The sequence below is a fragment of the Phyllostomus hastatus genome, unplaced genomic scaffold, assembly GCF_019186645.2.
Source record: "Phyllostomus hastatus isolate PE091 unplaced genomic scaffold, TTU_PhHast_1.1 phas_scaffold_182, whole genome shotgun sequence".
NCBI classification, from domain to species: domain Eukaryota; kingdom Metazoa; phylum Chordata; class Mammalia; order Chiroptera; family Phyllostomidae; genus Phyllostomus; species Phyllostomus hastatus.
This window is the reverse complement of record NW_025334013.1, coordinates 30,928,262-30,953,503: the sequence shown is the minus strand read 5'-3', so window position 1 is coordinate 30,953,503 and position 25,242 is coordinate 30,928,262. Positions and strand designations below refer to the sequence as shown.

General features: G+C 40.8%; 1 protein-coding gene across 4 annotated transcripts; it reads right to left on the bottom strand.

The window, feature by feature from the left end:
- Positions 1-466: 466 nt before the first annotated feature.
- Positions 467-25,242, bottom strand: LOC123832029 (nuclear autoantigenic sperm protein). Of its 4 annotated transcripts, none has more exons than XM_045859489.1 (15): positions 25,062-25,242; positions 19,788-19,838; positions 15,406-15,516; positions 12,845-12,925; positions 10,812-10,918; positions 9,215-10,210; positions 5,511-5,590; positions 4,728-4,813; positions 4,528-4,601; positions 3,700-3,888; positions 3,427-3,593; positions 2,499-2,555; positions 1,788-1,865; positions 1,213-1,275; positions 467-653 (listed from the first exon to the last, which is right to left on the bottom strand). In XM_045859489.1, exons 1-15 carry the CDS (start codon positions 25,118-25,120, stop codon positions 573-575), a joined length of 2,280 nt encoding a protein of 759 aa, XP_045715445.1. In that variant the 5' UTR covers positions 25,121-25,242; the 3' UTR covers positions 467-572. The 4 variants fall into 4 exon arrangements, with proteins under 4 accessions (XP_045715445.1, XP_045715443.1, XP_045715446.1 ...); XM_045859487.1 differs by having other exon boundaries at positions 1,147-1,275; positions 25,062-25,240; XM_045859490.1 differs by lacking the exon at positions 15,406-15,516 and having other exon boundaries at positions 1,147-1,275.

The following is a 25,242-nucleotide window of genomic DNA, read 5'->3' as shown; positions in this document are numbered from 1 at the left end:
TCAAGATCATTCCTGCCCTCCCCAAATTTCGTTAGAGGTGTTTCCCCTACTCCCCCAGGACAGGATTATGGCCTTAAGCGGAGAATAGGGGAATAAAAAACAGGTTCCACCCAAGGCCTGGCTTAGAGGCTGTTACCAGCTCACAGAGCCCATCACACAGCACCAGCACCGAAGAGCAAGTTCTTTGCCAAGTCTTGTTTTTTGTGGCCCCCGTCCTGGGACAGCACCACTGAAGGTCTGCACAACAGCCAGGTCAAGTATTTAAAACAAAAATGTAGCACCATTGGGCCAGCAGCCACACTTGATTTAATCACCTACACATTAAACAGGTATTTGGATTAGAACTTTCACAGAGATCAGTACAGAAAGGGGAAAAAAGTACCTTTGGCCACTATATAAAACTGGAGTGCTCCAAGGCACAGATTCAGCCAATATTTAAGGAAAAAAAATCATCAAAGCCTCAACCTTTGCGTACAATCTTTATTGAAGTTATACAAAAAGAATCCCCCAACAGTGAAAAAATACATTATATACAAAAACACTTTCCCTTGGGAGGAAGGCTCTGTTCCCTCTTAGCATGCAGTGCTTTCAACTGTAGCTCCAGCCTCCACTGTGCCCTCCACTGCTGCCCGGCTTTCAGCCTGATTTTCAGCCTGGAAGATAAACAGGGAGCCTGGGCATAAGTGACCCTTGTTCAAGTCATTCCATCTTATACAACTGAGTAGGCCTCAGTCAGAGGAAGTAAACAGGTCCCCTAAACCCTGCTTTGCTCCCTACACCAACAGGGCAATGACCGAAGTATAAAGCCAGTTTGTTAAATACTCTGTAATAGGGTTGACAGAGCCAATGCCATACATTACATGGAAATGAAAAAGCAGAAGTGACCCAATAGCCTTGCCAATTAAGTGTCTTCTTACACATTCAATTGAGGGGGACCTGTAGTATGTACATAGGTTCCATGGGTGAGACACCCAATAATCTATACCAAACTGTTTTCTGCATAACCTCATTGTTTTTATGAGGGTTACAACTCAAGCAATCCAAACAGGCTCCAGGTGGGAAACATGCACTTGGGAGACTGGTTTCCCCAGGCCCTGAGAACAAGGGGAAATGAGGCAAGAGTCCAAGCCCTGCTTAACTGCCCACCTCCTCCTCCATGTTTTCTGAAACTTCATTTCCACTGGAGACTGCATCCCCACCGCCTCCATTCACCTCCGGCTCTTGTTTGGCTTTCTTTGCATCATCTTTCCGAGGGCTCTCTTCCTCTGGTTTCCTCTAAAGATACAATTGTATAGTCTTCATAAATGTGCTTAATGTTTAAAAAAAAAAAAAAAAAGCAATTGCAAGACACTTCAAGATTCCTATCCCTAACCCTCACCCTAACCACAGGAGGCGATGCCAATATGTACTCTGTGGAATAAATTGGTCTGCCCCAACATACCTATCAGTCTCTCCGATGGAAGGGTGGGTGATAGTGAGTAGATATGAACAGTAAATAAACCACAAGTTTGAAAAGCAACACTTGAATCAGAAAGTAAGCAAGAGTTTAAGAGTACATGGTCTGTTACTAAATGACTGAAAGAAAACTGACCAGCTTCCTAAGATAGGCTGACTGGACCAATCCACAATAGCTTTCCTGATGGTCCTTGGGCCAGGAAGAGTATGCAAGTGAAACCTATCTTTACTTCCAAATCCTCACCACCTTTGCAAATACCTTTGCACCAGGTATTAGGAAAGGTACTCCTTGTGTACTGGGGGGACAGGGAGAAGACTCTGTGTAGATTTACCTTCTTTCTGACAAGGTGGGAAATATCAGTCACACAATTTGATGAAGAAGCACCATCTGTTGGCTTTCTATTGGCAATCTGACAAAAAGGAAGCCTGTTAGCAACGTACAGATATTTATAGGACAAAAAGTAAGTCTTCCCTGGCTGGTGTGGCTCAGTGGGTTGAGTGTTGGCCTGCAAACCAAAGGGCTGCCAGTTTGATTCCCAGTCTAGAACACATGCCTGAGTTGCATGCCAGCTCCCCAAGTAAAGGGGGGGTGGGGGTAGGGGGTTGGGAACACACATGCTGTGCATGGGAGAGGCAATCACACATTGATGTTTTGCTCCTTCTTTCTCCATTCCTTCCTCTCTCTAAAAATAGTCTTTTAAAAAGTTATCTTGCTCTGGCTAGTGTAGCTCAGTGGATTGAGCGTGGGCTGCGAACCAAAGCATCGCAGGTTCAATTCCCAGTCAGGGCATACACCTGGGTTGCAGGCCAGGTCCCCAGTGGGGGCCATGTGAGAGGCAACCACACAATGATATATATTCTCTCCCCCCTCCCCGCTTCTAAAAATAAATGAATAAAATCTTAAAACAAAGAAAAAAACGAAGAGAAAGACATGCATTTAAAAATAAATAAATAAATAAATAAATAAATAAAATTATCCTACCCCCCCCCCACGTCCTAACATTAAGCGACTCCCCAAAACAAAAAAATACCTTAACACTCACCATAGAAAGTGAAGAGCCTCCTCCACTAGGAGTAAAGCCAGAAGTAGAGCTCTCTACCTGTGAACAATGAGAAACCACAGTGGGTCCCAGGTTTTACCAGTTCACCCACAGTCCCACAACAGGTACCCACCAACCAAGCAACTTAATTAATACCTCAGATACTAGTGGTCTCCATATAATAGCAACATCTTCTACCCCCTCTACCCATACCAACCAGATGCTGCCCCCTCTCCCTACCCCGGGCACAGATAGAGTATAGATATTAAACTAAACCTTCCATATCCTATCATCACCCTGACACCCTTGCACCTAAAGGCAGAGCCAGGCAATCTGGGATTAAAAGCCTTCAATACCTCACTAACCTATACAGAGGAGTTCTAAGAGACAGAAATAGTAAAATATTATTTTTTCTTATACCATTAGAAGTAGCTTAACAAAAAAAGGTACAAATGAGAAAATTAAGGCTAAGAAAAGTTAAATAAACATGTCCATGGTCACATAGAGTAAAGAAAGAAAAGCAAATAGCAAAGAAAGAAAAGTCAAACTCAGAGTGTATTCTCTTAAGTATTATACTATTATGTTCCCTATTACCTCCAATTCCCTCGAAATCAAGCTATAACTAAAATTCCTGGCAAATAGAACACTAATACCATGATGCCTTAAATGATACTGAACATGCTACCCTGGCTGCTGTGGCTCAGTGGACTGAGCACCAGACTGTGAACCAACAGGTCGCTGGTTTGATTCCTGGTCAGGGCACATTCCTGGGATGCAGGCCAGGTCCCCAGTGGGTGGCGTATGAGAGGCAACCACACACCAATGTTTCCTTCCCTCTCTTTCCCCCTCCCTTCCCCTCTCTAAAGATTATTTAAAAAGATATTGAACATGCTATCATCAAAACTTCAAAAGGAAATGAAACCAAACCAACCAGAGTTGCTTTCAGAGCCAATTCAGCTACATTCCCACTGCGCTGGGACTCCTTTGCATCTTCTATCTTCTCTCTAATTTCAGGTAACAGTTCCTTTAGCTCCTCAATTTCTTTTTCATATTCAGTAGGCGATCCTTCAGCCTCCTTCATCTGCTCACTTAGTACGGCTAAAAGAACAGGCTCAATAAGTTATGAGAAAAGGATCTACTGTTTTAACCTTGTCAATTGCTGGATCCATCACGGTTGTTGTGAAAACAGCTGATGCTCACTCACCCATTCTCTTCTCGATGACTTCAATAGATTTGCTGAATTGTGCCACTGCCTCATCATACTGAGAGTTGTACCCATAGGCCAAACCCAGCTGGTAGTGGGTCTCTGCAAGGAGACGGTCATGGGCTTCCAGGTACTGCTCTTGCAGGTTTAGGCAAGCCTGGAACTCCTCCACAGCTTGGACATAATTCTCTAATGAAGAGAAAAAGAATAGCAACCAAATGAATAGTATTTAATATTACAATACTTCTAAATTTTAGACCATTCTGAGAGAATGCTCCCCTGATTTATGTCTCATCTATCTTTGTAGTATCTCCATGACTCTTGATTATAAAAAATATCAAAACGACAAAAAAAAAAAAAAGGAAAAGAAACACCCCCCCCCCCCAAAACCTACTAAAAGACTTTTAGTACGAGTACCTTAGAAAGAAACTACCCACTGTTCTAGGGACCAGTAACTAGGAAACCCAAACCTACTGTCTTCTGAAAGCCAACTGCCCATAATTTACCATCAAGTTTGATTTTAAGTAATTTGAAAAAGAATGGGTGGGGGGCAGCAGACATCAAGGGAACAGTAAAATGGAAAATGCATTACCTTAGCTCAGTGGACTAAGCACAGGCCTGTGAACCAAAGCACCACTGGTTTGATTCCCAGTTAGGGCATATGCCTGGGTTGCAGACCATATCCCCAGTATGGGGTGTGCTAGAGGCAACCATACATTGATGTTTCACTCCCTCTTTTTCTCCCTCCCTTCCCCATCCCTCTAAAATAAATAAATAAGAAAGAAAGGGAAAAGGAAAGGGAAGGGAAGGGAAAAGAAAATGCATTACCCGATTCAACACTAACTTCTCCAAGTTTAAGATGTGCCTGTGCAGCATAAAGCTGAGCTTCCTTTGTTTCTTGCCTAAAGGAAAAAATGATCAGAAACCTTGAGGGCATTTGTCCAAACCTAGCTTTTGTTTCTATTTTCAACCACCAAGTTTCCATCAGAGCCCCAAAGTACCAAGTTTTTTGTTTTTTTTTTTTTTACCTTTTAAAAATTATCTTTGCTAAATCCAGCATATCCCAGGCAAGCTCTAGGTTCCCAATCTCCTCCTCTTCATTTTCTTGAAGTGACTAAAGTATATCCAAATCATTGGTATTAGACAGAAGTATAAAACACAGGCATCTTTAGATTACAGACCTAAATGTTGGGTTGGCCAAAAAGTTCATTTAGTTTTTTCCATAAAAGACATATTTTTCATTTTCACCAATAACTTTACTGATTTGGTATTTTACATGTTGGATCTCTCCTGCTATTGGCTTCTAGTGGATAGAGGCCAGGGGTGCTGCTAAACATCTTCCAATCATAAGGCAGCCCACATTTGGCTAAAATGTCAGTAGTGCTAAGAAACTTCACAAACCACTACTAATATGTTTGATTAAATTACAGCACCTTCTCCACACACTGCACAAATCTTTTTGTGTTTCAGTTGCACTTTGACTTTCCTGAAATAATAAAGCGTAATATACCAAAAATGTTGCACATTTTCTTCCATGTTCAATATTAAAATGGCTGCACAAAAATTCACCAATTTCGTGTTTTAAACTCATGCTGAGATGACAGCTGTCACAATACAATCTAACAAAACTATTTCAAATGAAGTTAAAGACAACTAAGCTCTACTAGAGCCACTGCATGGAAGAAACTAAACGAACCTTTTGGCCAACCCAATATAAACAGCTATGTATAACAATCACACCTATACTAACCAATAAACCACAGTCCTACAATAAGAAATCAGACAATGATGATGAACAAATAATAATTTACCTTGTTTTCAAGAACTGAATCATTTGGTGCTTCTTCAGCCTTGTCATTTTCTTTATCCTCCTCTTCTGAGCCCTCGGTTTCTGCAAGCAAAAATTCCTCAGTATTGAGAATACTAAGGATATCTTCTGACTGACTAGTCACAGTCCATTAAACATCTGTGAAATAATCTACATTCTGAGGGAAGACAGGGAAGATGCTAGGCCAAATCAGCCAACATTTGAATTGGGTATGAATTAAGACAAGTAAGTAAAGTCTAATTCAAGTCTAATCTAAACTTAGATTGCATTATTTTGTAGCGTCTATGGCTTAGACCTTCAACAATCAAAGGCCAAAGGTTTCTCCTCTTGAAGTCAATCCGGATCATTCGGATGAAGAAAGATTAGCTACTGCCTCTTATTCACTGGCTAGAAGCTCCTGTCCAGTAAGGCAGAAGCAGTGGGAGGCATCCTCAGCCAGTGTTCCTAGCATCTTTAAGCCACTTGTTAGATAATACTAGTAAGCTGAGAAATACCAAAAGTTAAGTTACTTCTGTCCATTTAGAGCAAGAATGCTGGACAGACTAGCTTTCTCACAATATAGCTGTGGAGAGAATAGCATAGCCTTTATCAGCTCTCACCAATGAGCATGCTACATACTCCAGCCAGCTCTAGCATGTACATAATTTGAAAAGTACCACAACCAGTTATTTTATTCCAGCAACATGTTAAAATCTGCACTCATGATAACACCCTATTTTTACCATCCTGACATCTACTTACAAGTCAAATGCCTATTAAGGACAGGCTGGTAATAAATATCTCTACATAACAGCACATAAAGTTCGGAATGTTGCATTGATTAAATGGGCTTTTGGGGTACAATTCCTCTACAGCAAACAAGTCCTGTTACATCAAGTGGCTTGCTTTTCTCCTATTTCTATGGTATATGTAACTCAGTACTTCTGAAATCCAAATACCATCATCTCTCCATACCCAAACTTCCAAGTGGTTTGTGTACCTAGTTTCCTCATGTTAGACTAGATGAGTGATTGTATTAACCAGACAATGAAGCCTGTCCTCTGGCAGATTTTGTAACGGCAAGTGAAATAAGGCTATGTAGGCTCATAACAGACTTTGTTTTTAAAGAAACAGGAAGGAAGGGGAGAGAAAGAGAAGTATCTATTGGATGCCTTCTTGTATGAGCCCCAACCAGGGACCAAACTTACAACCTTAAGCTCTACGGAATGACACTCCAATCAACTGAGCCACACGGGCCAGGGCCTATACTGTTCTACACAATCTGGTATCTCTTCCTACACATATCAGGATATTAGGAGATGACAGCTAATTCGGCATAAAATATCTAATTATTTGTAATTTTACATCAAGCTTTTAAAATAAAATTACAACAATGTGAGAAAATCACCGGTTTTTCTTGAGGAATCTGTGTTATGTTCATGAAATGATAGAAGAGCTAGGTTAATCAGAAAGTCATTATTTTAAGACACTTTCCAACTTGGTAACTTGCACCCAAAGAATAGGAATGCCCCGATATCCAGAGAGCTGTTAAAATATTTCCCAATTTCCTTGAAAATGGCATCTTGTGGTATTCTTATAATCACACTTCAGAGAAAATGGAGACACTATATAATACTATTTCTCTGATCTTATAACCTAGGGCAAAATAAAGGCACTCTGCTGATTCTCCAGTTATCCCAAGCACTCTCAGGATAAAGTCCAAAAACCACTACTGACCAACCAGTACAGTCCATCTGGGCCTGGCCGCCCAAGCTTTTTGCCCAATATTAAAACTCTATTCATATACTAATCATATCTAGCATGACATTAGAAAAAAACACCAAACCAATAATCTTTATTAGGGACATGGACAGTCCAAGAGGTGGTAGGAAATGGGGTTTCAAGAAAAATCACAAAATGTCTGCATATCAGTGTTGCCACATAAATTCCTGATAGGCGGATTAAGGGAGAGGATAAAAGTTGCCTTCCTCAGTGTGAGGTTGCTTATGAAGAGCAATACATTCAAGTCAGATCTAGGGTTGGATTCCAGTATTATGTCTTACCATTTGACCCTAAACAACTCATGTAACCCTAAGCCTCAATTTCCTCATCACTGTAACTGGAGTAATACTACTTATTACCTAGCATTACTTTGGAAACAAAAGTAATGTATGTTTGAGGGAGCTCTAACAATGAATGTTACTTTTGATCCAGATGAATAGTTTTTGAACTATGGAGAAATATAACACCTGAAGTGTAGCTTATTATTGAAATCCAACTTAAGAGAGCCAGCAGAACTTTTTACTATCCTTGCTCACTATCACTAAAGACCAAGGCATGGAAATTTTTAGCCCTGGCCAGGTAGTGCAGCTGGTTAGACTGTCATCCCAATATGCTAAGGTTCCAAGTTCAATCCCAGTCAGGGCACATACAAGAATCAACCAATGAATGAATAAATAATCGCAACAACAAACTGATGTTTCTCTCTCTCTCCCACACTCCCCAACTTTCCCTTCTACAATGAATAAATGTTTAAAGCGTAAAATAAAGTCATGGAAGTTTTTAAAAATTGAGGAATCCAGTCCTGTACTTTTCCCATAAATAACTCCTAAAGCCCATAAACAGCCCAATGGTGATACCATTTACCCAAATTCACTTCTGGTTGCCATGCCTTTGCTGGCTGGAGTGCAGGAACCTGCACATAGGTAGAAGTTTATCAGAATGAGCTGCCAATATTGATAGTTTCTTTAAAAATCCATACTAAGAGAATTCTTGAAATAATGTCAATTATATGAATGATTAATAACCTATGGTTATTAACACTGTTAGATGAACATTATAAACAGAACTTTATAAACAGTAGAATCCTCAAATGATAGTACAACTCGATTCAGACGTGCCAATTATGTAATTACTAATTAGAGGCTCATACATCTTGATTAAATTGAATGAAAAGTAGATGAAATAATAGCATATAAAGAAAAGCATCCACACTTTAAAATGCTTGAAGTAACAAAAATTTCATTTTGGCAGCCAAAGCAAGCATGAAATGAGCGGAGAAAGCAGAAAGAGGACTAATTAAGTTTTCTGTTATCTTTTGGAGAGGGCTAAATTGTTTCATGTGGATAAGCCTCTAAGCACTTCCTGAAGACTAAAATTAAAGAGGGTCACCAGAATTCTTTCACTCTGGTCATAAAGCCTTCAAGAGTTAACTACCTTCACTTAAATGGCATGCCTGCTTAAGTGTACCAGTTCAGTGGATTCTACTGCTCTAAACTTGCTTCCTAATGCAGAGAAAGGGAACCATGTGAACAGTAAGTAAAACAATCCAGAGGCATGCAAGGGAACATCCATTCAGCATTCTCTGCCAGCCTAGCCCACTAATTCTCTACCCACCCCAATATATCCCATCCACCTTTATTGGCTAGTATGGTACAAGTTACTGATAGCTAGCCAAGCCTCAGAAATCAGAGAAGGCCTATTTTGCAGTTAGTAAAAGCGTTAGTTTATAAGCCAGCTAAAGAAGACTTTTGATTTAACTTGCTCGACTTATCGCAACTTTCTTAATCTACCCCCATTTTCATTTAGTCCTTTCCTATCCAAAGGCAGACGGAAAATCCTGAATGGAAGGCTGACTTTTACCCATGATTAGTGAGTCAAATCCAGAATGTACTCCACCCACTGGCAGCTCTTGCATATCCCGGTTACCTTCACCCTCTTTCATCTGTTCTTCTCTCTCTTGTGTTTCTTCATTAGCAGCTATCTTAACTTTGTCTTCAGGGGATTTCTCAGTAGCTCCCTGAGCTACCTTGGTCTCAAACCCATCTCCAGCTGCCCCAGACTCTTCTACAGACAGCTTAGTCTCCGCCTGGTTAGGAACCAACTCTGCCCTGACTTTTTCTTCTAGTCCTGAGCCACCTTTTCTTCCTGCCAATCCTTCTGCACTAGTCTCTGGTTCAACAGGAGTCTGATCTCCTGCAGCTGACAGTCCATTGACTGCACCATCCTTAGGGAGAACTGTGGCCTCCTGCCCAGGCTTCTCGGAGTCTTGTGATCCATCTTCAACAACCTCTGTTGTCACCTCTGGTGGCTCTTCAGCAGGAGGCACTTCTTCCCCTACCAGCTTCTCAAGAACAGCTTTTCCTGGATCATTTTCAGAATCAGCTACCTGCTCCTTTGGCTCAGCCCCACCCACATCCACTGGCTTGACTGCTGAATCTACAGGCTCTGTTTCTACCTCCACTGCAGTGCCCTGCTTTTCTAGGGTCACAACAGGCTGTTCTTCTGAAGCTTCTTTTGGCTTCTCCTCTATGCTCACTATTACTTCTCCCTGCTTTGTCTTTTCCTGACCTCCTTTTTCTCTGTATTCTTCTTGGATGACAGTTGCAGACATGAATTTTCCTTCCTCAGCTTCCTTTTCTGGCTTCCCAGAAGTGACCTCAGCTTCACCTGGTCCTTCTGGTGCTGCTGCTCCCTTTGCCTCTTCAGTGGTTTCAGTTAAGTGATCTGCAATTGATTCTTTTTCCTGTAGCTCCTCTGCAGGCTCACTGATATCCATATCTTCTCTTCCGACGGTCTCCACTTCAGGCTCCTGTTCTTTATCAATTTCAGGCTTTACCAGAGACTTGTCTTCTTGTTTTTTTGCTGCTTCTTTTTCTCCCATGGCGTCATAAACCTGTTCTCTCAACTCTTCCCTTGCTTCCTCTACATGGTTAAAGAACATGAAGCATAAACATGTCTTCGAGTTTAATGATAAAGGCATAAATGGAAACTAAAAATACATTCCCTTTAAACCCTCAAATAGCCTAGCTCAAGTTTTAGCAGATGGCCTACAAATTATATGCCCCTTGAGAAAAGCAAAGGGAAAGTGCCATCTAGCAGAGCAACTTATTGCGAAAAGAAAACAAAGCTCCTTAAATTAGATGTTTTACTTGAGCACTCTGATTATCAATTAGGTGGAGATGCCAAGTTTTACATTCTCCTCTAAACATTATAGCTAGAAGCCAATTCAGCTAAGAAATAAACATTTAAATTTCTTACACACAAAAAAGGTAAAAGGGCTCTGAAACCACTACTATTAAAATAACTGAACTTCACAGACTTAAAAAATTTAGCTATCCTTTTACAAAAGCCTGCACCCAGTTTCTGTAATCTGCTACCTCCCACTGTAGTCTCCACCAGATGCAGGTTATCACCCACACATCTTAGAGAGAGACCAAGCAGGATAGGGAGGAGCCTTATTTCTGTCACTATACACAAGAAATAGACGTCGCATCTCTTAAATGCCACATGCAACTCTACATACCATCTATGTTATCATTATTTTCTACCAGAGATTCTTCTGTTTTTTCTCCTTCTTCTTCTTCCACACGCACACCTTCCAGGGCATTTCCCAATACACCATTCTCCATTCTAGGAAAACAAAAGGAAGGACCAAAGGTATGACTGGCTAGAATGTAACAATTTTTTTTAAAGATTTTATTTATTTTATTTTACTTTTAGAGAGGGAAGGGAGAGAGAAAGAGAGAGAGAGAAACATCAATGTGCGGTTGCTGGGGGCCATGGCCTGCAACCCAGGCATGTGCCCTGACTGGGAATTGAACCTACGATGCTTTGGTTCGCAGCCCGCGCTCAATCCACTGAGCTACGCCAGCCAGGGCTAGAATGTAACAATTTTTAAAAGACAGAAAATTGTAGTCCTATATTATAAAAGCGACAGAAGAGTAAGCAAATGCAGAGACTATAAACTAGGTACTCCTGCAAAACTTCTCACATATATTAAGGCTGTAAAAGCACTGAAAGAAATAATGATCTTTCACCCAGGCACCTGGAAAGTACTGATAACTTCCATCAAAATAACAAAATTGGTATATATTTCCTTTACAATAAGACCATAATATTTCTCAGTCATCATATCCATCCACATTTCCCTACATGATCAAAAACATTCTGGCAAGACTTTCATGACAAATCACCAGAATACTCCACAAAATTAGAAAACTGACCAGAACTGAGATTAACTAGATCACAGATAATCTGCAAGTTTTAGATACCCTCAATGTATTTTTTCCTGGTGAATAAATTCTGATGGAAAATACACAACTTTATGACAATTAAGATTACTTGTTTTAGCCCTGGCTGGTGTGGCTCAGTGGACTGAGTGCTGGCTTACAAACAAAAAGTTCAATGATTCCATTTCTAGTCAAAGCACATGCCTGAGTTGTGGGACAGGGGGCATGGAGAGGCAACTGATCATGTTTTTTTCTCTCCCTCCCTCCCTAAAAGTTAAATAAATAAAATCTTAAAAACAAAAAAGATTACTTAATTTATTAAACATATTCACTAGGTAGTGTGTTCCAATTGTCCTTCATTCAGCCCTTGTGAAAATTATTTTGGAATACCCGAGAGTGCTTTTAAAGGTTCTCTATATTGGACTTTGATAAATTACTGACTGTTCACTAAGGGAAAAGTCTCTGCTTCTAATGATCCCAAAGTCAAAACCTAAGTATAAACTTTACTCTTTGCATCAAGTGCCTTTTAAAACCTCCATCAATATTTCATACTTGCTCTAACCCCCCATTCTTCATAAAATCAGTCACACTTAGGTCATGTGAAATCTCAAGCCAGTAAACAATCTTAGCAAACTAAGGAACTCAAGTTTTTAAAAGATTTTATTTACTCATTTTTAGAGAGAAGGGAAGGGAGAGAGTAAGTATAAGAAACATCAATGTGCCTGTAGCACACCCCCAGCTGGGGACCTAACCCACACCCAGGCATGTGCCCCGACTAGGAATCAAACCAGTAACCTTTCGGTTTGCAGGCCAGTACTCAATGCACTGAGCCACAACATGTAGGGCAAGAAACTAGTTTTTAAATAGATCATATCATGGTGATACAAAAAACTGTACTTTTCCACTGGCTGGGTAGCTCAGTTGGTTAGAGGACTGTTCCCATATGTCAAGGATGCAGCTTTGATTCCCAGTAAAGGCACATATAAGACCACCAATGGCCCTGAATGGCTCAGCTGACTGGTGTGTCATGCCATGACCTAAAGGTTGCTAGTTCAATTCCCCATCAGGGCACATGCCCAGGTTGTGAGCAGGAGATAGCCAACTGATCAGTGTTTCTCTTGTATTGATTTCTTGTATTTTTTCTCTGTCCCCTCCCATCAGATTAAATACACCTTAAACAACAACAACAACAACAACAAATGCATAAATAAGTGCTACAACAAATCAGTACTTCTCTCAGAGAAAGGATATTTGTTTTCTTTTTTTAGACTTAAAGAGGAACATGGAACAAAACATTCTACTTATAAATGCAGCTTTAAAGACATACCTTGCCAACTCTAGGAGTGATTTCCCATAGAAAAAAAATGCTTCTCCACACTCATTAGCCGTCTCTCCATACTTCTTACCCCTTTAAAGAGAATAAACATGTAAGATTTGAATTAACATCTACTCTAAAACATTTATTTCTAGTTCTTTAGTTATGGCATTAGTTCATTAACACATTCTAGGAAACTAATACTTCCCTCTCTCTTGCTTTTCAATCAAGATCCAAGGGACCCTGACCTAAGAAACAACACATGAAGTTAGTATTGCCTGTTCTTCACCTGTATGTATATCATATATTGTAAATACCAATTTGCTACAGTTACAATATATAATCTAAGAGTTAATCTACATATAGTTAGAGGACCTTTGTCAGGTATCTAAAGGATGAGAAAAGCCTGTGGAAAAACATCATGAAATAGTTAAGAGCATTTTTCCTCTGGAGCAATAGTGTCTGGGAAGTTAATCTCAGTGTCTTAGTTTTCTCACCTGTAAACTAGAAAAGTTAGGAACTGCTCAAAGACCTATTGCAGAACTAAGTTACTATATGGACTCAGACAAGTTTATTACAGACATCCAGGAATATATTCTAAAAGATTCTTTTCAGAGGGGAAGTAAGGGAATGGGAAAAGAATGCATCCATATAATCCTGACTGACTGAATAGAAGGAATGAAAAGTTTTAATCCCAGCAAGCCTCAAACCTGAAACCCAGCTTGATTCTAAGCATTTCTTTTATTGGGTTGACCAGAGTTAAGTTTTTTCCATATAATGACCCTAATAGTGCCTAACTGTCTTCAATTTCATCTGAGACAATTTTGTTAGTTTGCACTGTGAAAGCTGTCATATCAACGTGCATTATTTTCTTAAAGATTTTATTCATTTACGTTTAGAGAGAAGGGAAAAGAGGGAAGAAGAAAGGGAGAGAAACACTGACCAGTTGACTCTCACATGCTCCCAAATAGGCACAAGGCCCTCAACCCACACTTGTGCCCTGACTGGGATCTGAACCAGTGACCCTTTGGTTCACAGGTTGGCACTCAATCCACTGAGCCACACCAGCCAGGGTCATCATGCATTTTTAAAAAGAAATTCACAAAATTGGTGAATTGTGGTACAGTCATTTTAATATTGAACATGGAAGAAGATATATAACATATTTGGCATATTATGCTTTACTATTTCAAAACAGGGAAAAATAAAACTGAAACGCAAAAAGGTTCCTGCAGTGTGTAGAGAAGGTGCTGTGACTGATCAAATGTCAATAGTGGTTTGTGAAGTTTCTTGGCACTACTGACATTTGGCCAAATAATTCTTTGCTGTGGGGCTGTCTTATGTATTGGAAGATGTTTAGCAGTGTGCCCCTGGCCTCCACCCACTACAAGCCAAATAGGAGGAGATAGCAAACATATATACAATATCCAAATCAATACAGTAATTGGTGAAAATTAAAAATGTGTCTTTTATTTTATGGAAAAAACCACATGAACTTTTTGGCCAACCCAATATAGGAAAGATTTCTTCAACTCAGCTGTGGTTAATACAATCAACTAATTAAAAATCATTACCTCAGGCTCTGGTTGATATGGCTCAGTGGATTGAGCACAGGCCTGTGTACCAAAGGGTCCCCAGTTCGATTCCCAGTGAGGGCACACGCCTAGGTTGTGGGCCAAGTCCCCTGTAGGGGGCACGTCTGAGGCAACCACAACTTGGTATTTCTCTCCCTCTCTTTAAAAAAAAAAAAAAAAAAAAAAGTTACTTCGAGCCCTGGCTGGCATAGCTCAGTGGATTGAGCGGAGGCTGCAAACCCAAGTGTCGCAGGTTCGATTCCCAGTCAGGGTACATGCCTGGGTTGCAGGACATGACCCTTAGCAATCACACACTGATGCCTCCCTCCTTCCCTCTAAAAAATAAATAAATAAATAAATAAATAAATAAATAAATAAATATTTTTTAAAGTTACTTCAATCGCTGTTGGGAATAGTGTCTTAGAGAAAAGTAGCTCCAACCAAGTCATAGACCAACAGGCTAATGCTTCCAGATTTTAACTTTCTCAGAGTACAGAGGTACATTTAAGTCTTTGGTTAAAATAAATCAATCTTCAGGCACTGAAGCTAACCTGTTTCCTCAAAATATAAATAACTATGGCCGCCTAGTAGTAACTACCAAATTCCTAGGTGTTACAATAGATAACAAAGTGCTAAGAGTCTTATCAAAATTACTGTGCTAATAATAACACTAGTGGCAGGTTGGCCAACCATCATGGCTTGCTTGGGATTGAGTTTCCCCAGAGAAAGAACTTCCACTGCTAAAATTGGAAAAGCCCAGGAACAAACTGGGGCAAGTTGGTCACTCTAATTAGCAGCAATGAAAACCGATTTACCTTACTCAGGAAGATCAAAGGCTAAAATTGTTCAGTTACATGGAGGTTTTATAGTTATGAATTTGCATATGGAAAAATGATCTCTTAATAAATTCTTGCACTTGGTTTCTTCTTCCTGTAAACAACTTTCTATGACTCAAGTGTATTAGGAGCACAGTATCACATAGCAAAACACAGTACTTACAAAAGACTAGCTGCTTCCTGGAATGCATTGACTGCAGCTGGAATATCTCCCATCACTAGATGTTTCTGTCCTAAGCCCAGTAGCTTCTTAGCTTCACTATCCACATCCAGACTGCAAGAAAAACATTTTTTTTTCAAGTGTCAAATACTTTTTAAATAAACTTTTGAGAACCTGCTACATTTAAACCATAATTTCTTTAAGCCTGATTTACTCTTGCAAAACTTAGCTAACTCACATTTATCAGTACAAAAGCAAAAGAAATCTCAAAGGCAACATCACCAGAACTGGATGCTCTCGCTAAAGTAATACAGCAAATTGTACTAGCTAAAAGAAAAATTAGCCCTGAGTGGTGTGGTTCAGTGAGTTGGGTGCCATTCCCTCAGACCTAAAGCTATATACACTGACTTAAAAAAAAAAAATAATGTTCATAGCTGTAGTCTGCTTGGACTCAGCCCACAGGATCACAGCATCCTGTCCCAAATAAAAGCTCTTAATTGGAAACAAAGCAAACAAAAATGTTCACAGGTTGAACAGGATAAATGTAACAAAAGTATACATTTTATACGTAAGTACAAAAATTGCCAAAATTAAGAGATACAAAAATATATACTGCACAGCACAATGTATTTTCAAAAGTGGGTATTATCAGCCAAAATATTTTGTGGCTTTCCCCAACAAAGTACATTTTGTCTATATTACCTATATGACTGTACAACTGTGCTCAGAACTGCTAAGCAATGATTGGTTAAGACAAGAAATAATCCCAGGTGGGTATGCAAAGAATGAATGAAAACTTATTGCCTTTGTGGAATATATATTCAGGGGGGGAAAAGGCAATGGTCTTCCAATTATGAAAACAGTCTTGATCTTAAAGAATTTCTGAAGGGATGTTGGGGACCCCAAGGGTGTATAGAGATTATACATTGAGAACTGCTGAATAAGAAATTGACCGAAATCTAAAAAAAGAGAATACAAGGTCTGTCCAGAAAAAGTACAGCTATTGTTAATATGAGCACAACACCCACGTAACCTGGGAGACAAGAATGGACTGGAATGTGCATGTGTGAACAATGATGACTTCACTGTACTAGTCAGTGGGGGCGGTAGACAACATTGAGTGAGCACGTGTACTGTGTGGGCAATGCATTCAAGATGACTGAATGAGGAGAGCAAGGAATCTGCACCTAACTTTGCATTAAACTTCAACATTCCTCTGAAGAAACTATGCAGATGATTCAGAAGGCTGCAGCTATGTCACCACAACCGCCCACTCATGCATCATATCTCTGTGCAGTTTTTGAAGAAACATCAAATCACTCAGGTTACTCAGCCTCCATACAGCCCAGCTTGGCACCCTGCGACTCTTGGCTCTTCCAAAACTAAAATCACCTTTGTAAGGGAAGATATCTTAGACCATCAACGAGATCCAGGAAAATGTGACAGGGCAGCTGATGTCAACTGGGTGAACTGTGTGAGGTCCCAAGGTGCCTAGTTTGAATGAGACTGAGGTGTCACTGTCCTATGTACAATGGTTCTTGTATCTTGTATATTCTTCAATAAATATCTCTTATTTTTCATATTACACGGCTGGATACCTTATAGACAGACCTCCTATGTGGGTATCGATTAATGCCAGAGGGTTAAGAAATTTCTCTTACTAAGCAATTAAACAACAACAACAAAACAAACATGACAGCTGCAGGGAGTGGAGGGGTGGAGGTAAAGAGATGGAGGGTTTGAGCAAAAAGGACTCACGGACAACAGTGTGGTAATTGCTAGTGGGCAGTGGGGGAGGTGTAAGGGGACTAAATGGTAGAAAAAACTAAAGATTAAATTAAAACAATAGTAAACAACCAAAAACAAAGTAAAACCATCATGGAAGAAGTGATGGCATCGAATGCTTAAGAAAATGTTAAGAAAAAGTTCATTTAGCAGAAAGCAAAGTAACTTGACCAGGGAATGTGCTGTAACTGCCAGGCAATTAGAAACATCTGCCCTGGCTAGCCTAGCTCAGTGGATTGACTGCGGGCTGCAAACCAAAGTGTTGCAGGTTTGATTCCCAGTCAGGGTACATGCCTGGGTTGCAGGCCACGGCCCCCAGCAACCGCACATTGATGTTTTTCTCTCTCTTTCTCCCTCCCTTCCCTCTCTAAAAACAAACAAACAAACAAACAAATAAATAAATAGAAGGAAGGAAGGAAGGAAGGAAGGAAGGAAGGGAGGGAGGGAGGGAGGGAGGGAAGCATCCACTTCAGTTGCCCTGGCCAGATAATTGGTTAGTGTCATTCTGATAAAGCAAGGTTGCAGTTTGATCCCCTATCAGGAAATATACTAAGAACCAATGAATGCATAAATAAGTAGAACAAATCAATGTTTCTCCTCTCCTTCCTTTCACTCTGTATGCATTCATAACTGCATATCAGCAAGTGCTATTTACCACTTACTCAGCCCCAAAATTTAAATACTATGGTATATCCCAAGAATAACCCTCTAACAAGCTTATGTCAATGTGAGCACTACTCTTACCCCAAAACTAGACTGACTCAATCATTAGGTAGTATATCTAGAAGGTATAGTTTAAATAACCAAAATGACAACAGGATTTTAGACACAACATGAAAACATAAAATACTCTTAAAAAATGTCCCCAACTGGGAACCTGGCCCACAACCCAGGTATGTGTTCTGATCAGGAATCAAACCTGCAAACCCTTTAGTTTGCAGGCTGGCACTCAATCCACTGAGCCCCATCAGCCTGAAGGCTAACTGAAGATTACCAAATAAAATCTCTAGGGATGCAACCCAGGCATATCTACCTTTTAGATAAGCTTTCCAGTTATTACCTTGGGTTAAAAACCATGGTCACATCAAGATGGGAAAGTTACAGAGAAACAGATGTAAGCTCAATATAAAATTTAAAATACTTAGCCCAGGCTAGATAGTTCAGTTGGTTAGAGCATCACCCCAATTCACCAAGGTTGGGTACCCAGCCAGGGCACATACAAGAATCAAACATTGCTTCTTGGCTTTTTGGCTAAGACCAAGTGAAGAATCAAAAAGTGACTGCATAAATAAGTGGAGCAACAGATCAATATTTCTTTCTCTAAAAATCAATGGAAAAAAAATTTTAATTTTAAACTTTTAAACTAAAATAACAAAACTGAAAACAGCAAGCTTACAAAAGAGATCTGTAACAGCAGAAATTTCAAAGAAAGAATACATTAGCATTTGTCAGGCATGTTGTATACTGAGTAAGCAGCACAACTAAGTAACTTTCAATTCTAGTATTTTAAACAAATGCAAAACTTTAAGACATCATTGTCAGGACTTCATACTCTAAATCACAAACAAGTTAACTTAATATTTAGTCTTATTTGTTACCTATTAAAAATGAGCCTTGGCTGGTGTGCCTCAATGGGCTGAGTGCCAGCCTGCTAACCAAAGAGACACTGGTTTGATTCCCAGTCAAGGTGCATGCCTGGGTTGTGGGTCAATTCCCCAGCAGGGGGCGCTGGAGATGAAACCACACATTGATGTTCCCCCCTCCCTAAATCTTATTACAAACCAACCAACCAACCAACCAACCAACCAACCAACCAACCAACCAACCAACCAACCAACCTGATTTGACCTGGCAAGCCTGGGGAAGGGGAAGCCCTTTATTTGCACTGGTATTATATAGTTCCTTAGGATCTTTTGTGGCTGGTCTTGGACGTTTTTTTGTTAACTATTAGAATTAAAAGATCATGTGATGCTGGAGGAGAATTTATCTTGGCGACTTTTAGGATACTAGTTCCATTGCAGGCATAATGATGCCAAGCTAAGAATCCAGGAAAGAATCACCAGAGAAGGAATTAAAAATAAGATTTTAGCCCTGGCTGGTATAGCCTAGTGGACTGAGTGCCGTCCTACAAACTGAACAGTCCCCAGTTCAATTCCCAGTCAGGGCACATGACTGATTTGGGGGCTAGGTCCCCAGTTGGGGGCTTGCAAGAGGCAAGATCAGACAACCAATTGACGTATCTCTCTCACACTAATGTTTTGCTCTTTTTTTCTCCTCTCCCATCTCTAAAAAATAATCACAATTAAAAAGAAAAAAAGAGGTTTTATACGAAAGTACCTGCCTTGATCCTAAACAAAAACAAACCACCAACAAAAGCAGTAAATGAGCAGTTGTGCACAAAAACCCAAATACAACTCGCTGATGTCAGTGTGAACAAAGCTGAGATCAACTATATAAAACACCGCATGTAGCATAAGGCTTTCAATGAAGCATGTGTTAAGCTGTAAAAAATAATAATAATGAAACTGCCTTGACGTTATACAGCCCCTAAAGTTTTTGTTCCAGACATTAATCTAATTGTACCATGTAAATAATCTTACCTCTCCACTTTATCTGCAGAGGTTGAAGGAGCAGGAGCATCTTCTTCAATTCTATAATGAAAAATTAGGGGAAAAAATACAAGTGGAGGTTATACTAAGCCTGAAAATTAAAGACATTAGGAAATATATACCATTTGTGCACTGGTTGGTGTGGCTCAGTGGATTGAGTGCCAGCCTTTGAACCAAAGGGTCACTGGTTCAACTCCCAGTCAGGGCACATGCCTAGGTTGCAGGCCAGGTTGCCAGCTGGGGGAGTGCCAAAAGGCAACCCATTGATGTGTTCCTCTCCTTCTTTTTTAAAAAATAAAATAAAATAGCCCTGGCTGGTGTGGCTCAGTAGATTGAGTGCATGCCTGCAAACTGAAAATTGCTGGCTAAATTCCCTGTCAGGGCATATGCCTGGGTTCCAGGCAAGGGGACATGTGAGGGGCAAGCAATGATGTTTCTCTCCTCTTACACATGATGTATCTCCCTCCCTCCCGTCCTCTCTAAAAGAACAGTGGAAATACAGGCAACTTTACCATCATGTACCAACACCTCAGAAGCACTAAAGTAGAATGAGTATGCACAGGAAAAAACCCCAAAACTTGAAGTAGGAGAGAAAAGCTATAGAAAGTGTTTTCCCCATACACATAATTACTGAAATCTCCCCAAAAGGTTAAAACACAAATAGAACTGAGTCTATTAGTTTTTCACACCTGTACTTTCTTATTTAGCTATACCATATTTATGAACACAGATATGTAATACAAGTGGAGACCCAAAAAATACATCAGAATTACCTTCTGGAGGGTAGGTCCCCTGTAGTACAGGCTTCCCCCACTAGGTGAGTGTTCTAGAAGCCCATCTGTATCAAGTGTACTACCTGATGTGAGAGGCTGCATTTGGCCTCTGAATTTTTTGAAAACTCTTTCAATGGTTTGTCCATTTCATGATGGGTGATTTACAAGTGCACCTGCCCACACCAGACTGAGTGTTCAGCAGTGTTTGACCAAAAAAACAAAACAAAACAAACAGAAAAACATGACCCCAGTGCCCCCCCCTTCACTGGATCTGGCCCTGAGTGACTTCTTTTTGTTTCCCTGGATGAAAGAAGCCCTCAAAGAGAAATGTTTTGTGGATGTGGAAGAGATGAAACAAAAAAGGGCAGAAGCATTAAAAGGCATCAAAATCAAGTTCAAAACTTCTGAGCAGTGGGAAAAACGTTTTGACAGGTATATTGCATCAAAGGGAGGGAACTTTGAAGGCAACTGAGGTTTAAGCATGTAAGAACACACAACTTTTTTATAAAGTTCACAGGGTTAGATGAAACAAATAATTAAATCAGCTTACTCAATTTAATAAGTAAATAAATAAATGTAAAGACTAGTTAACTACTATGTGATAAGCATTGGAGACAAGTCTCGGACAAAACATTTAAGCAGAGGGAACAACTTGTTTAGAAGCACAAAGGCAGAAGAGATTACATGACAGGGACTAACTGTATTGGAGTCTGAGTCCTAGAACATATTTTAGCAATAAAAGGTTGCCAGCTACTTTCAGCAGGATCCAAAATATTTGCTCCTAGCTCCTAATCTATTTGTGGATATTATTCTGGTTTACAAATTTGATGAAAATCCCCAAGGAATGGGAGGAAACGGGGTTGAAAATAAGCCGAGATTTCACAGCTACAGCCAGGGATAAGGCACAATTTAACAGGCAGTACTTTCAGCAGCAGATAAGCAAGCAGATCTGCCCAGAACTCTGAAATGGCCTGGTATCTTTATCCATATTTTAAAAATAATAGTCAGTTATGTTCAAATGGAGGTTATTAGGGCCAAATTCTAGCACAGAGCTTCTCAAATTACCTGCAGTTGAAGGACCAGCTTTTTTATTCCCAATGTGTAAGAAGCAGGGTCTCTATAAAATATTTATAACAAAAATATCAGTAATGTTAAATTTGTTTCTAAATATTGACTTCAATTTTTTTATACTTTGTAGACATGTAAGAAACAGTTCACAAACCAATACAATGTGATAGAACACAAATGTCTAAATAGAACGTGGGCAATGAAAAAAAAAATTAATGCACATACATGCTACAAAGGTTCACACACCAGTGGCAACAAGAATAAAAAATAAAATGTTTTGTACCCCACATAGGTGAGGGATGAGGCGCAATGCTATTTAAGCATCTGTGTTAGCCAGGATTCAACCTCTGACCTCAAAACAAGTTAGTAAGTATGTATGAATGAATTAATGAATGTCAGCCCTGGCTGGTATGCTCAGTGGATTGAATCTCAGCCTGTGAACCAAAGGGGTCACTGGTTTGATTCCCAGTCAGGGTACATGCCTGGGTTGCAGGACAGGTAACCAGCAGGGAGTGCTGGAGAAGCAACAGCACACTGATGTTTCTCCCCCTTCCCCCGCCTTCCCCTTCCTAAAAATAAATAAATAAAATCCTTTTTTAAAAAGGTCGAAATACAGGAAATATCACAGTCAACTTTAAATGAACAGCAGCCACTTATTTTAAGAGAAAATTCACTATAATCCCCACCATTTCATAGTTCCCTATCCAGTCTTCAAGGCTTTACATGCCTAAGCCCTGCTACAGAATGTCAAACCGCTAAATTCTAGCGATTCTTTCGAAATTAGTAAAAGAGAAAGGGGTAGCTCCAGAATTTTTCATTTCTGGGGTTGGAAACAGCACTATCCAACCAAAATAAGATACAAGAACAGGATTTATTTAGTGAGAATTGCAGGGTATGTATTAAAACCAGTTGATCTGAGGTGTTCGTGGAACAGGAATAACATTCAATAGGCAAATCAGAGCAAACATGACAAACAAGACAAAGCATGTGCGGTGCCTATTACATTTTCATCTAATTCTCACACACAAAATCCTTGTGTCAGGTGGCAATATTTGTTTTACTGAGAAGTAACCAATTACAGATGACTCCATAACCTACATGACCCCCCTCATCACAACTCATACTATGTCTCAATTTCCTATTGACTTTCTGTACTCTCCACCAGGATTTAGCTCTAAGGAAAAAAGTATGTCTAATTTATCTTAGATGTAGCCTAGCAACAAGCACAAGGCCTGGCACCTAAATCATTACTTGGTAAAACTTTATTACTGAAGCCCTGGCTAGCACAGCTCAGTGGATTGAGCGCGGGCCATAAACCAAAGCATTGCAGGTTCGATTCCCAGTCAGGGTACATGCCTGGGTTGCAGGCGACGGCCCCCATTGATGTTTCTCTCTCCCTCCCTCCCTTCCCTCTCTAAAAATAAATAAAAATCTTAAAAAAAAAAAAAAAAAAAGGAATTGAATCTCATTCCACTTTTTTTCTACTGACTTGTAAGTTATACAAGTTTTTATTCTTTCAGTGGTTATAATGCACATTCTTATTAAAGTCTATACTCGAAAGGCATTTTCTATACCCTCCCCTTTCAATGCCTAAGGCACTATAACTCTGAATGGTCCCAACCAACTGAGGAATGCGGCCTTTATTGTTCTCTCAGGCTAGCTAATTAGGTTTTCAGGCAATTTCCTCTTAGGTGGGTAGGGACTTAATAAAAACTTGAAATACTAGAGTTTAACGCAGACTCCACAACTTATTAATTTGGAATTTCTGCATTCTGGTCTCGACTTTTCTCACTTACAGAAGAGAACTATTTCATGGTATACTTATGTGGATCAAATATAAGCACTCAAAAAGACCAAAAAAGTGATAGGTGGCACAGGCAGAGATAAGTAAACCTCTGGTAACTGTAAATATGCTAACACAATCATAAAGTGTAAGGTTATGGATTGAGCAAAAAGGAAAAAGGACTCATGCATATGGACAACTGGGAGGTTGCTGGGGGAGGGGGCATAAGGGAACTAAATGGTAAAGGGAAAAAATATAATAAAGATTAAACTAAAAAAAAAAAAAAAAGTGTAAGGCTGCTCTACCTGGTGTGGCTCAGTGGACTGAGTGCCAGCTTGCGAACCAAAGGGTCTCTGGTTCGATTCCCACTCATACATGCCTAGGTTGCCGGCTAGGTCCCTGACTGAGGGCGTGGGAGAAGCAACCAGTTGATGTATCTCTCATACATCGATGTTTCTCTCCCTCTCTTCCCATCTCTCTATACATACATATATACATAAGTGTAAGGCTACAGAAATAAAAGATCAACCATAAAAACCTCACAGCAACCTTTCCATGTATAGCGGAGACATCTAACTTCTGAAGTGCACTAAGGAAAAATTAACAAGCCCCTAAAAAATAAGGGAAGATTGTGAAACCTGTTAGATGGAAAAGAGCGTTTCTTTTCTGTAATGGACAGAGTGCTCCCTTCACTTTTCAAAAAATACCTCAGGTCTGAGTGGCACTGTGCTGTTTTCCAAGCAATCCTGTCTTCTATCATTCCCTCCAGTCATTCTACCACACTTCGCGCATACTACTGCTCATTCACAAGCAACAAAACACCACTACCAGTGTGTAAAGCTCGACGCAGAGCTAGCCAAAAAGGCTTCGCATCCCGAAGAAGCCCCAGAAGCAGCCTGTATCGTTCACACTTCTAAGTCCAAAGAACCACAATGCCCTCCACCGCAGGCCGATGAACTGGGCTAGCAGAAGACAGGTGGCCAAGAGGAGCCGAGATATCGCAAGAAACCAGCTTCACCGCGCCCCACTGCGGAAGTCCTAAGCTCAGCCCTAAACAATGGAAGTTTTCCCGCCTCCTCAAGGCCCCGCCCCCTGCCCCAGACCCGGCGGAGGCAAGCTAACACTGGCGCAAGATCCCGCCCCCGAGAGGCTCCGCCCACCCTGGACCCCACGGGTCCATGCTGTCCTGCAAGGCTTTGGGGGTTTTTTTTGGCGCCAAATCTCTATTGGTTATTTTCTCAGGTTGTTTGGGCATCTTATTGAAGTCGCGAGCCAGGAGTGCGGGCAAAGTAGGGGCGTGAGGACACGCAGGCGCGGTACGGCCCCACCTCCCCGCCGACAGCCCCGGGCCGAGGAAGAAAAAGGGGCTGGCGATGGAGACAGCAGCGGCCGATGCCCCCGGCAAGATGGCGGCCGCGAAAAGCGGGGCAGGGGGCGCCAGCCAACCGGCGTAACTGCTAATGCACGAGGCTCTGGGCAAGGGGTGGACTTCTCCAGTGTCCAGGCCTCCACGAACAGCGACGATTATTTATTGGGAAGCAATCCCTTCAACCCACCAAACTCCCCTTCCAGGAAGCCCCAGTCGGCCACCCCCTCCCCGCGAAGTGGTCAGTGCCTCAAGCTCTCCGTAGTCCCGCTTACTTGTCGGCAGAAACCAGCTCCGCAGCGATGGCGGCAGTGGCTGTGGACTCTGCGTCCATCGTTCCCCTGAGGTGGTGGGCCAGCGGACGGAATACACCCTGTGAGAAAACAGGGAATTTCGGAAGCCAGAGACTTACACAGAGACAGAAAATGGCAGATTGGAGACCCCGCGCGTCTGGGC